The sequence below is a fragment of the Peromyscus californicus genome, unplaced genomic scaffold (genome assembly GCF_007827085.1).
Source record: "Peromyscus californicus insignis strain IS unplaced genomic scaffold, ASM782708v3 Scaffold_16__1_contigs__length_79575227, whole genome shotgun sequence".
NCBI lineage: Eukaryota > Metazoa > Chordata > Mammalia > Rodentia > Cricetidae > Peromyscus > Peromyscus californicus.
The window spans coordinates 42,994,641-43,007,889 of NW_026294458.1; the positions used below are offsets into that span (position 1 = coordinate 42,994,641).

Genomic DNA, 13,249 nt, shown 5'->3' on the forward strand with positions numbered 1-13,249 from the left:
GCTTTCTACAATATATGTGTGGGTACTATTTATTATTTCATGTTTAATGCATCTCCTTACATACAGCATTAAACTTTAATAATTTATATATTTTTAAAACTTCTGTGCATGTGTGTACCTACATAAGTTTATGTGTGCCATGTGTGGACAGGTATCCTCAAAGACCAGAAAGAGTAAGATTATGTGTAACTGAAGTTACAGGCAGTTGTAAGCTGCCTGCTATGAGTTCTTGACCCGAATCCTGGTCATTTGAAAGAGCAATAATTGCTCTCAACTGATGAGCTATTTCACCAGCCCCCTAGTATTATACTTCTAATGAATTATATCATTTAAAAAGTGTAAAACAGGTGTTCCTGTGGTATGACTGAGCATCCTTTGAGTATATGCCCAAGAGTAACATAGCTGCATATCGAAGTAGGTTGAATCCTAGTTTTCTGAGAAAACACCACACTGACTCCCAAAGTGGCTGTACAAGTTTATGCTCCCACCAGCAGTGGAGGAGTGTTCCCCTTGCCCCACATTGGCCCCAGAATGAGCTATCACTTTTTTTTTTTATCTTAGCTATTCTGACAGGTATAAGATGGAATCTCAGAGTCATTTTGATTTGCATTTCCCTGATGGCTAATGATGTTGAACATCTCCTTAAGTGTTTCTCAGCCATTTGCGATTCTTCTGTTGAGAATTCTCTGTTTAGATCTGTACTCCATTTTTTAAATTGGATTATTTGGTTTGCTGATATTATAGTTTCTTGAGTTCTTTATAAATTTTAGAAATCAGCCCTCTGTTGGATGTAGAATTGGTGAAGATCTTTTCACATTCTGTAGGCTGCCATTTTGTCCTATTTTTGGTGTCCTTTGTGTTACAGAAACCTTATGTATATTTAACATTAATTTTAAATTTTCACATCCATCTAATATATTTTTAATAGAAAATTTAAACTTTTATTACGTATATTCATAGGGATAAGAACTTTTTAGCTTTTCATTTTGAAGTAATTACAGAGGGTCACTAAAAATTACCAAACACATTGAACAGAAAGGTCTCATTCGTCCTATGCTCAGCTTCTTCCCGTGTTAATCACTGCACAGTACAAAAGAAAAATGGAGTTGACATTGGTACATTCACAGTGTGTGTATATGTGTGTATATAATTTATCACGTCAATAGCATCTTGTCATACAGTGTGAAGACAGATTGCTTTCATGATGCTCATAGGGTTCTTTCTTGCTACCCTACCCAAGCCACATTACTCTTCCACAATATATTACTTCAATTCTGTATTTTTTTTATTTCAAGAATGTTATACGAATGGAATCGTATAGTACACATCATTTTGAGCTTGCCTTTTAAAATCAGCATCATGTCCTTGAGGGCCATCCAAGATATATGTATCAGTAGTTTGATCTTATTTAAGTTGACTAGCATTCCAATACAATAAGATTTAGTTATCTTTTTTTAGGTTTATTTTGTTTATGTGTATATTTTCATACGTGCATTCTATGTGTGTAAAAGTGCCCTTGGAGGGCAGAAGGAAGCACTGGACCTCCTGAGCTAGAGCTGGAGATGGTTGTCTACCTCCTAACATGGGTGATGGGAACTGAACCAGTGTCCTCTGGAAAAGCAGCAGGTGCTATTAACCACTGAACTATCTCCACAGTCCCCAGTAGTTTTGTTTTAAAGAATACTAAGTTTGCTTTAGTTTATGTTATGGGTTGAATTGTACTATTAATCTAAACTCTATAGTCAAAATCTAACTCTCAGTTCCCAATAGTGTGATATATTTCACAATAAGTTTTTACTGAGTGATTAAGGAAACATGAGATCATATGAGTGGTCACAATTAAATGACTGATGCCCATGCACAAAGAAACTTTTAGGGGACTGGATACAAGAGGAAAGACTATGTGAAGACATGGAAGAAGTTGGCCAGTTTGAAAGCTTAGCAAACCATCGCAAGGTAGCATTAGTCCTTCTGATAACTTCAAGTCTACAGCACTGTGAAAGAGATTTCTGGAAGCCACAGAGTGCATGGTGTTTGTTATAGCTGATATAGAAACTTACAAAGTGTATAAATCTAGTTTTATTTTTATAAATTTGTGTTATATGTGTTTACTGTTGCTTTCTGTTATACTCTGTTGTATATCCATATAATTTAAGATTGCTTCTTAAGAGACATTTTAAATCTTTGTTTCTTTTCTTTTTCACATTCTGCAATGTAATTGTGTTGGAGGAGAAATAAAGACACAAAAAGGCATGAGCATTTGTGTCTGACGACATCAGAAAGAAATTCTGGAGTGATATAATGGGTACATTTTGCCAAGTTTATCACATTTTAAGTCAGTTTAAGTCCATTTCATAACATTACATGAACAATAGTATTTCAATGTGTGTGTGTGTATGTGTGTGTACACTTACCTCTGTTTGTGTGAGTGTGTTTATTTAAAGGGGTATAGTATCATGGTTAAACATGTTAGCAGGGAGCAGTGTGAAGAAGCATCAAGAATGATCCCCGAGTGAACCAAACCAGCATCATCCTCTTGTTCAGTGTCTATGTCCCCAGCCACCAGCATGCCCCAAAGAAAGGCTGGAGTGGATGATCAAGGAGATGAAGCCAAGATGAAGGACAAGCCATAGAGATGATCTACAAGGTTATCTGCTAATCCTGCTCCTCCAAAGACAGAACCGAAGCTGAAAAAGGACCCTGCAAAGAAGGGAGGGAAGGTACCTGAGGGGAAGAAGGGGAACTCCGATGCTGGTAAGGATGCAAATAATCCTGCAGAAAATGGAGATGCCAGAGCAGATGAGGCACAGAAAACTGAAGGTGCTAGAGATGTCAAATGAAGTGTATGCTTTTTTAAAAAAACAGCATACTTCTGGTGACTACTACTTGAAATACTATTTTTCATCAAATTTTATAAAAATGCAGAATTGTTTTTTTTTAAATCTATGTTGCTAGCACACAGAACACTTCATTTTTTGGGGGGAGGGGCATATGTCACTAACAAAATATCTCCCAAATTAGATTGATGATGGAAAGCATCTTATCCTGATAATTTTGAAAGACCCCTCTTGGCTCTCAATAGAGACATCCTGGTATTGACATATGTGGCCATCATGGCACAAATGCCTTGTGGTGTGGGAAAACTCTAAATTCATTTTTATATCCTCCTCCTGTATCATCAACATAGATGTAGCTCCCTTAAAACCAGAGACCTGACCCCCAGAATTGGTTTTCCCAGTCTATTGGGCAATCTGGACTTTGTAGGAACATTGCCGAGTGTCCCCAAAAGAGTGGTGGTTCCTTTTATGAAAGATTGTGTATCTTCAGATTGATAATTCTTCCATTTTCATCTCATTTCCTGAAAGTCGGGGTGAGCTTGTGAAAAGCTGTTAAATAACATCTTCAATGTGAAATGTCAACCCTCTTCTAAGCTCTTCCCTCTTTTAAAAGCATCAAATGGGGACTTCAACAGGTTTTACAGTGGCCTTTCTGGTTTTGGTAGTCTATACAAGAAGGGAGTTTGGAAGTTCTTGTATATCACTAATGATTGCTGCCCATGTCCTGCATGAAAAAACCATGACTATTAATGGAAATTATCTTTAATAAAGCTGGATACAGTTTGAAAAAAAGTTAGCTGGAATGTTTTTAAAATAAAGATTAATTATAATAATAATAACGTTATTATTTGTTTTATTTGACATATGACAAGAATGGCAGCATACATGGGCCAATTCTAACTCAGTGCATTTAGCAACATTTTATTTATAGCTACCTTTCATTGGCAGAATTAAATATGCACTTATTAAGAAATATTGGCATCTGATTATATTAAAAACACAAACTTCCATTACAGAGAAGCATTTATCTTATCAGGCCATATTGCTTAGGATATAACAAAACTCTTTCTTCAGCCGGGCGGTGGTGGCGCACGCCTTTAATCCCAGCACTCGGGAGGCAGAGCCAGGCGGATCTCTGTGAGTTCGAGGCCAGCCTGGGCTACCAAGTGAGTTCCAGGAAAGGCGCAAAGCTACACAGAGAAACCCTGTCTTGAAAAACCAAAAAAAAAAACAAAAACAAAAAAACAAAAAAAACTCTTTCTTCATCTTGAAAATGAAAGCAAAGAGATCATGTCTGCAGTGTATTGCATGAACATCACAACTCTATTGAATATAAGCCTATACTGAACACAAGCCTATCAGGGATGTTAAGCATAAAAAAGAACTGGGAGACAGTTTTGAGAGAACAGCAAAGGGACTTACCATCTTGATCTGTGGTCACTGTAATAGCTGTGAATGGCTTGGGAGAAATGCTCAGCTCAGAGACTCCATTCATAGCTTCTATTTCAAAGGTGTAATTGACATGAGACACGAAGTCAAGTACGATCACAGAATTGTTGATCAGTCCAGTATGTCTTGGGATGAAGCGGAGTCCTCCACCACAGTCCTCACATTGGCTGGTGTCTAAGCCACATCTCTTACAGACTACACTGTATGTGAGGTCCTTCCTCCCTCCTGTGTCACTAGGTGGGCTCCATTCCAGAATAAGGGCGGTTTCATTGATGTTAAAAGCCACATTTCTAGGAGCTGAAGGTGGCCCTAGAAAAAAGCAATGAGAAAACAAAATGTACATGTATAGAACAATGAATGATAGTGGTGCTACATTAAAATTTTCATGAGTACATGCTGTTGATCTTTAATATTAGTTGGAGATCATTTTCTTTTTTTTTTTTTTTTTTTTTTTTTTTGGTTTTTCGAGACAGGGTTTCTCTGTGTAGCTTTGCGCCTTTCCTGGAACTCGCTTTGGAGACCAGGCTGGCCTCGAACTCACAGAGATCCGCCTGGCTCTGCCTCCCGAGTGCTGGGATTAAAGGCGTGCGCCACCACCGCCCGGCCATTTTCTTACAAGAACCATAAAGAACTTGTTTAAATATCTGATAAAGCTAAAAAAGAACATCCTTAAGGATGAATACAGCATATTTTTAATTTTTGAGTACTGAAATTCCAACATTTAATGTCAAAGTCTTCATATCTCCAAAGTATACTTTTAGAATTTGTTTGCTGTAAAATATGTAATGGATGGAAATTATAAATTATGAGATGGCCATCCCTATATCCTCATTAATTATATTAGCATTTTCACAATTTGAAACCAACTGAGGAATGTATACTCAACACACTGTGTTTAGCCTTCATACCATCACTACTGTATGTGTAGACAAAACACCCATTCATTTCCTTTGCCAAACCCATAGAATCTATTTTCCAATGATTGGGAAAAAGTGTCTTAAATTTAGGGTGGGCAGACTATTCAGAAATGGATATCAGAGGCAGCAAAAATCCCTTTTTTCATAGTGCCTTGCCAACTTGAAGTCATACATGCATTGTGACATAAGGTAAAATCATTGTGTTTTTATTTAAATGATTTTCACTAAATATAAGTAACCTAGACCTTAACTGTGAAAATGTCCCTAGAGAAGACTCAGCCTAGCCTTTCTTCATTGTCATCAAGGACACATTCTTTCTGGTTTTCTTACCATATCATAACACACAATTATTCAACAGATTTTCATTACAAGTCATATTGTAAGATACTAATCATCTTTCATACTCATGCTAGTCCTCCACATCTCAGTTATTTTCTTTTCATTGAGCAAATATTACCCAAAGGTCTCATCAGTGCCAGACTCTGTGTTGAAGGCTATTTTAATGCTATGAAATCCATGTACTGTGAGAATATTGTTTATGAGACATGATTGAAACATAACTCATTATACAAGTACTGGAACAAGCAACATTCTGCCACAACTTAGAAGCTTGGTTTTAAGAAATCCAGAATAGTTCTGTAAATTTGTTTTTATCAATAAAAACTATTTAGGGAATTCTGCAATCCTCTTAGAAGAGAAATTCAAATTGTGATGTAGGCAATCTTCTGAATATCAAGCTATGATCATATTTGTTCATTAGGTCAATGCTTTATTTAGTGACTACTATGTGACAGATACTCCAGTAGATGTGGTACACATTATTCCTGCTTCACTGCAGTTAACATTTAGGGGAACAGCAAGAAAAACATTAGATTAATGGATTCAAGTGATAAAAAAATCAGAGTTCTAGAATGTTAACAGGCAGGAACTGTAGTAAAAAAACTACCAGAAGGAATTTAACTTTTGGTAACGTCTTAAGGAAGCATTGGAGGTGATTAAAAAAATGGTCAGAGTGATGGGAAGAATATTAGGGGTCAAAAGTATGTTGTTAGTCAAGAAAAATCTTGACAGTCATGGAACAGACAGGGAAGCACCTCGGTTAGAAATCAGATGGAGAATCCATGAAGTGAGTTTTAAGGACTAGGAAGGGGCACCACCGATAACTCAAGATAGTTACACTGCTTGAACAACTAGAAATTTCCCTGTGTTCAACAGAAGAAAATCTGTGTGTGTTTGCACACATGTGTGTGCATGCATGCATATGTGTGTGTATGTGCAGGCATGATGTATGCATTTGTGGGTTTGTGTATATGCATGTGTGTGTGTATATGAAGGCATGCACATGCCACAGAGCTCACATGAAGGTCGAAGAACAACCTTGCGTGTCAGTCTTTACCTTCTATCTTTTGGAGACATGGTCTCTCTGTTGTTTTTTCCACTGGGTATAATTCACAATCTTTTGGCTGTTCTCCACGTGTGCTTCCTTTCTCCTTATGGGAGCTGGGATTATAAAGGGCTTACTCTATGCATTCCACTCTATAAAGCATAGATTTGAACTCAGTCCCCCACATAAGGACTTTTCTATATACCAAGCCATCTTCCCAGGCAGGCCTGAAGGTTTTAATGTATGGAAGTGATATATTTTAAGAGCACATCAACATAAAGCATGATGCGGGTTCTGAGAACAGGGGGAATGGCAAAAAGATCTCCTATATTCTGTTGATGAGCAGAATATTAGCCATAAATCATCTGAAATACTCAGAAGTGTTATCTGGCTCATCTTTCCTCTAGTGCCATTCTGATGTCAGCTACATATAGGCAGGAATCTCCAGCTACCTGTATTTCTATTACCTAATGCCAGACCTAGTTATGTGATGGGAATTTTTATTAAAGTTTGCTTTATGTCATTTCATGTTTTAGTGGGCTTGCAGATATGTGTGTCTTTAGACAAGAAAATAAGGAGAAACACAGGATCAAATGTGCATTTTATTTTCCTCCTAAATTTATGCATGGGGATAAAAATTCATTTTCCTAATAATGCCTCACTGTGACAACATTCATATTGCTGATTTTTCTCTTATTTATAATTGATAACATGAATTATTATTCACATATAAGTCTACAAGTAGGAAACATTATCAATTATGTTATGGGTGTCCACAAGTATATAATTATCTGCTTGGACATATGTTAAAAATTTAAAAAATTGAGACACCCTTCTTACTCAAGGGCCCTCACACCAATTTGCATGATGATTAAATAGCTTTTTAATTGCTGTTAAATTATGCCAGCTAAACTGTGATTTCATGCAAATATTAAGCTGTAATGACAAGTACTGAATCATTTACTAAGATTTAGAACTTGGAACCAAGAGAGACAATTAATTCTAATCCTCAGATTCAACTAAATGATGTGTCACTGGGCTTTTCTGAATGTGGCCTGATTGCTTTGTTATCATTTATAAATTATACAAAGATTATATGACATCCAGAAAACATAACGTGGCAGCAATAATGCATTTAGAGACATTTGTATTGAAAACTCTTAGGGATTCCCTTGTGTTGATTTTTTTCTTTGGGAAAAGAAATAGCTCACATCGGATAGAAGACAGCTCCTATCCTCGCCCTCCAGACCGACTTTATAATAAGAATACAATTACTTAGAACTACAGCTGCAGTTATCAAGCTGAGGATGCAAAAAGCTTAAAGTAAAGCTAACTTTATTTTTGCTACACTCTCTACTACTAATGTTATTTTCAACTGGGGTCTCCACTCAGAAACAACTTTTGCTTCAATTTGGATTTTCTCTTTACAATTTGAAAGACTAAAAGCCCGATGCTGAAGTAAGATCCCCAAGACCTAGGACAACTGTTTCTTCTTTTCCTCTTCCCAATAAAGCACCTGGTTCCACAGATGCTTCTTCCTCTCTCCCCACAGAGGCTAGGTATGTTATAGCTTTGCTTTATTTTTTCTTAATGAAAATTGTTTTAAAGTGTAACTGTGTCTTTCTAAATATCACTGTGCAATATATGAAATCCCGCATGATATCAAATAAAACCAAATTCAGTGTTCAAATAAGAGTCTTCTGGCCCATTGCCACCAGAACAAAAGTAATGCAATTTGTTTTGCTGTGTTGACTCTAGCATTTCCTCAAAATTGGTTCATTGCAGGTTATTATCTAAGAAATATGTGGAGAAATACCAGAATTCTACAGAACAGTCTAAATCAGTAGTTCTCAACCTCCATAATGTTGTGACCCTTTAATACAGTTCCTCATGTTGTGGTGATCCCCAACCATAACACTGTTTTCATTGCTACTTTATAACTTTAATTTTGTTGCAGTCATGCATCATAGTGAAAATATCTGTGTTTTTCGATGGTCTTGGGTGACACCTGTGAAAGAGTCACTTGACCTTCAAAGGGATTCTATGAGCAAGGGACATCAAGATCATGATGGGAAAATGTACAGAGACGACCAGCCAAACTAGTGGAAATGCATGACCAATAAACAATGGACCAATAGCTGAGGAGCCCCCATGGTACTGGACTAGGCCCTCTGGATAGGCGAGACAGTTGTTTAGCTTGAACTGTTTAGGGGGCCCCCAGGCAGTGGGATCGGGACCCATCCCTGGTGCATGAGCTGGCTTTTTGGAGCCTAGTGTCTATGGTGGGACACTCTGTGCAGCCTTGGTGCAGGGAGGAGGGGCTTGGACCTGCCTCAACTGAATGTACCAGGCTCTGCTGACTCCCCATGGGAGACCTTGCCTTGGAGGAGGTAGGAATGGGGCGTGGGTTGGAGGATGAAGGCTGGGGGGCAGGAGGAGGGAGGAGAGGGGAATCTGTGGCTGGTATGTAAAATGAATAGAAATCTCCTAATTTTTTTTTTAAAAAAAAAAAAAGAAAGAAAAAAGAAGTTGCAACCCACAGGTTGAGAATCACTGGCCTAAATGTAGGCTGACTGAGAAGTAAAGCAAGTTTAAGGATTATATTTCAGCTTTTGTGTGGTATGTTATTTGCATTTTTTAATCATAATATGTTAATTCTTTAAAAGTCTTCTTAAATTTTCAATCTCAAATGATCATGGATTTCTTTTTTTTGTTGTTTTTAGTTGTTAATAGTAAAGAAAATTAGACCAAAATGTTGTGGTTTGAATCTGAAATCTAAAACTGAATACTATGGTGCTAACCTCTGGTGCTGTTGAAGGTTGTAAGAACTTCATTACACAGAACTTAGATGGAAGAATTAGGTCTTTGTGGGTGTGTCATTGGAAGGGATATTGAAAGGTTGGTTCCTTTGTTGCTTTCTCTGGGTCCATGCTGGCATGAGGTGAGTGGTTTGTTCCAACATGCCCTCTCCACCTTGATGACCTGCCTTGATGATGATCTGCCTTGATGATGACTCCAGAGATAGATACATGGAACTAGAGACTGCAGTTTATGAAACCATGAGCTGGGATAATCTTTTATCCATTTTCTAGTTTGTAAGTTGCTACCCTATTTATTTCAATAACTCTAAGGTACATAATAATATTAATTCCTAGCATAAAGCCAATTTTTCATGTAGAGGATATTAAATATGATAGAGTAATAGTTCAATGTTATCCATATGGAATTAACATTAAAAGAATCCAATTAACCTTCTAGAAGTGATTAGGTAAATATGTTGGTAAGTGTATATGGCTGTGATTTCAATTAAATAAAGGTAAATGCATCTGGTCAGCAAAAATGTGCAAGTTTAGATCTTAATAATACCCTAAAATATGTTCTCAAACCTCTATATAGGTTTATGTTAAAACTCTAGAAGTCATATTGTCATCTCTCAATATGGATTTTGGCTTTTATAGGCCATTGTATTGTTACTGTAACGATATGCCTAAATCTTTTTAACTATATTTAACAGAGGCCTCTACTGAGAGAATATTGGACTTTCATTTTTTTTTCAAATTCTGTAATTAAATATTTATGTTTTTGGGGGCTGGAGAGATGGCTCAGAGGTTAAGAGCACTGACTGCTCTTCCAGAGGTCCTGAGTTCAATTCCCAGCAACCACATGGTGGCTCCCAACCATCGGTAATGAGATCTGGCGCCCTCTTCTGTATACATAATAAATAAATAAATCTTTAAAAAAAAAAAAAAAAAAAAAAAAAAAAAAAAAAAAAAAAAAAAAAAAAAAAAAAAAAAAAATATTTATGTTTTTGGAAATGGATGGAAGCCAAAAAGCTGTGATTCTAACCTTGATCCAAGGAAAGAACTATAACAATTTGGATGAAAAACAACAACAACAAACCAATTAGTGTAAGAAAGTACAACAGTTCCGTGAGAGTCAATCAGGAATGGCATGATGTTAGGGAGGGCCTTTTTATGTTTGTTATAATGTTAGCACATTGTAGTCTACATAGACATAGAAATCCTGGCAAAGCAGAGTTAGACAGCATTTTGTGCAGTTATTTTCTTCAAATTACTGTCAACTCAACAATTTTAGAACGCACAAATCAGCAACCCATGGTAGTCTCTTTACAAGAGACTCGTCTTATAAAAATTAATCAACTAATCCTGTAAAGGAAAACAATTCAATATAAGTTATCAAAGTAAATAATTCTCAGAATTCAGCATTGCATACTTTTTTCCATTCTTCATAGCAAGACAAATTGCCTTCTCATCTTTAATATTCTCACATTTAATTTAAATAGCTAAACTTATTTCTAAAATGAAGAATGAGTATCCATTAACATTTTCATAGTACTATGTTTGAAGAATTGAATGATATTCTATATTTTATGTTATTTTTAAAGTTTTAAAATACAAGTATAAATTAATAGACCAAGTACCACTCATTTGTGGAATAAAGTCCAAGGTTCTCAGCTTTGTCTCCAAGTGTTCATAACCTGGCCACTGTCCGTTCTTTAATCTTTCCTTCCTTTTTGTTGCACCCTATCTTTAACATTTTTTCTTTCAATAATTTTTAAGGCACAGTACATTCTAAAGACTCAGGAAATTCCTGGGAGAGGCTCCTACTGACTCATGAAGTAAACAACCAAGAAGCCTCAGGAAGTCCCTAAAATGACAAGATACTCTAGGCTACTCTCTCTTCAAATTTATAGAAAGGGTAGGAACTGCTGGAGGAACAGACACCGGTGAGCAAGCTGGAAGAAGCTCGGAGCAAAGGAGCTGCCCTAGCAGGGAAACTGTCCTATTGAGCTACTTGGGTGCTAAGTAGTTAGCTGTAGGTTTCCAGTCTTCATGAATTGTCGCCTTTGCTAGGGTGGACTTTACATATAGCATCTGCTTTTGAGTCATCCTTACCCCTTTTAGTAGTCATCACCCACATTTCTATAAGTTCCCTCAAAACAATGCACTGGTTCACCAAATTGGACTTTGGTGTTTGGTGGTCTCCTTGCTATGGCCTGTCATCATTGCCCTATCTGGGGTGAAGAGATGTTTGTTCATGTCTCCCCAGGAAGAGTGTCACACAAGAATGCCTCTGTGTATTCAATTCATAGATTGCTGGTACTTTCTGCATTACAGAACAGTTCCACTCAGAGTTAAACGTTACCCGCTTTGTGACAGCTCTGCTTTCTGCGGGCAGAACTGATCACTTGTGTACCTCTCAAGTTTGCATTAAAAACTGTTACCTAAATCTAAAGAGTGTCCTTAGTATTTCACATGATTTATTTCATGTAATCCAGGATAATACAACAAAAATGAATTGCAGAAATGTATTGTAGCTGCTCACATCAAGAATAAATGGGAAAATATAAACTAGAAAGTGAGTTGTTGTTCTTAGGTCTTTGGTGTTACACAATTTACCTACTACAGTGAAAGAAAAGTGCACGCTTACATTGAGCCCTTTTCTTACTTGATTCAGTTACTTAAAATAGCATCCATTAGAAATGGAAGACAAAAATACAGATGGATTAAGTTATCATCATTTGGCAGAGCAAAGCAAAACAGTGAGTAGATTCAAGCATACATTAATTAATGATTAAATGATTAATGATTAATTAACAAAGATTAATAAATCTTCCTAGAAACACATAACATTAAGGATAATTATGAATGTTTTCTTTGAAACTATGGGTGCTTTTGGATAATTAGTCTCCTATGTGCAATTTGATAATATCGAGTGGGACATTTTTCTTCAAGTCTCACTGTAGAGGCCAGAGAGAGATTCACAGTGGTAACAAGTTTTTACTGATTCTCCAACATCAGCAGACTCTCCTCCTAATAATTCTTCCAATAAAAATAGATTTTCCAGATAATTTAGTGAATGAAACTCTGCTGAAATATCTATTAAAGTGACTGTACCTGGACTATTTCATGAAACTCGGGTGACATCTTGGATACTGGTGAAGCTGAGATTGATTAATGCAGGTGCCTATTCTGTAGCATAGGGTCATTTTAATATTTGAAATTACAATATTACAATGAACTCAGTACATATTTAGAGATGCTTTCTATAGCAAAAACCAATACAGAACACAATGAAGCCTGCTAGAGGTAATAAAAACTAATTTTGTTTCTCTTCTTGCTTTCTGGCTTCTGCACAATTGTGGCTGCTACAAAATTGTTTAGAGTGGGTCACCTAACATCACCTTTGCTTTTGTGCTTTAGTTTGTGATGTGAACAATCAAGACCCAAGTATGATATCTTCCATGCAGAATTTGAGTTTTGGGAAAAGAGTACTAGAAAAAAAATAAAAAGAAGGCTTAGAAATGAGGAGGAAGCCAGCAGAGCAGAGGGATTGGATTGAGCCTTCTGTAACAATCCAGGAAGTATAGGTCCTGATTAGAGCAGCTGAAAGGAGGGAACTCACCTGCTGTACCGCACACAGCATTTATTGTGCTCAAAATAAGAATGAGAGAATAATGACGCTCTGAAGTGGCCAATTATTCCAGCAATAATGAAACCACGCTTCACAGTGTTAGCTTTAGAGCAAAAGTAAATTGAAGTTGTGTACTTCCTTCCCAATCACTGTCATTGTATATCAGATACAAAGAGATGATATTTTCCTGTGTATTAAGAATGAAGTTGCCAGAAACAGTTTTACTA

At 36.6% G+C, this 13,249-nt stretch overlaps 1 protein-coding gene and 1 pseudogene across 3 annotated transcripts in view; one reads left to right on the plus strand and one right to left on the minus strand.

Annotated features, from left to right (window-relative positions):
• Positions 1–13,249, minus strand: part of Epha6 (EPH receptor A6) — a 935,524-nt gene that overhangs the window by 539,971 nt on the left and 382,304 nt on the right. For all 3 annotated transcript variants that reach the window (XR_008218857.1, XM_052740946.1, XM_052740947.1), the window contains one exon: positions 4,260–4,595. Coding sequence is in view for 2 of the 3 variants with exons in the window: in XM_052740946.1 (XP_052596906.1) it covers positions 4,260–4,595 (336 nt within the window). In the remaining variant the exon portion in view is untranslated. The remainder of the gene's footprint in view (positions 1–4,259; positions 4,596–13,249) is intronic.
• On the plus strand, positions 2,243–2,918 carry LOC128112142 (non-histone chromosomal protein HMG-17-like; annotated as a pseudogene).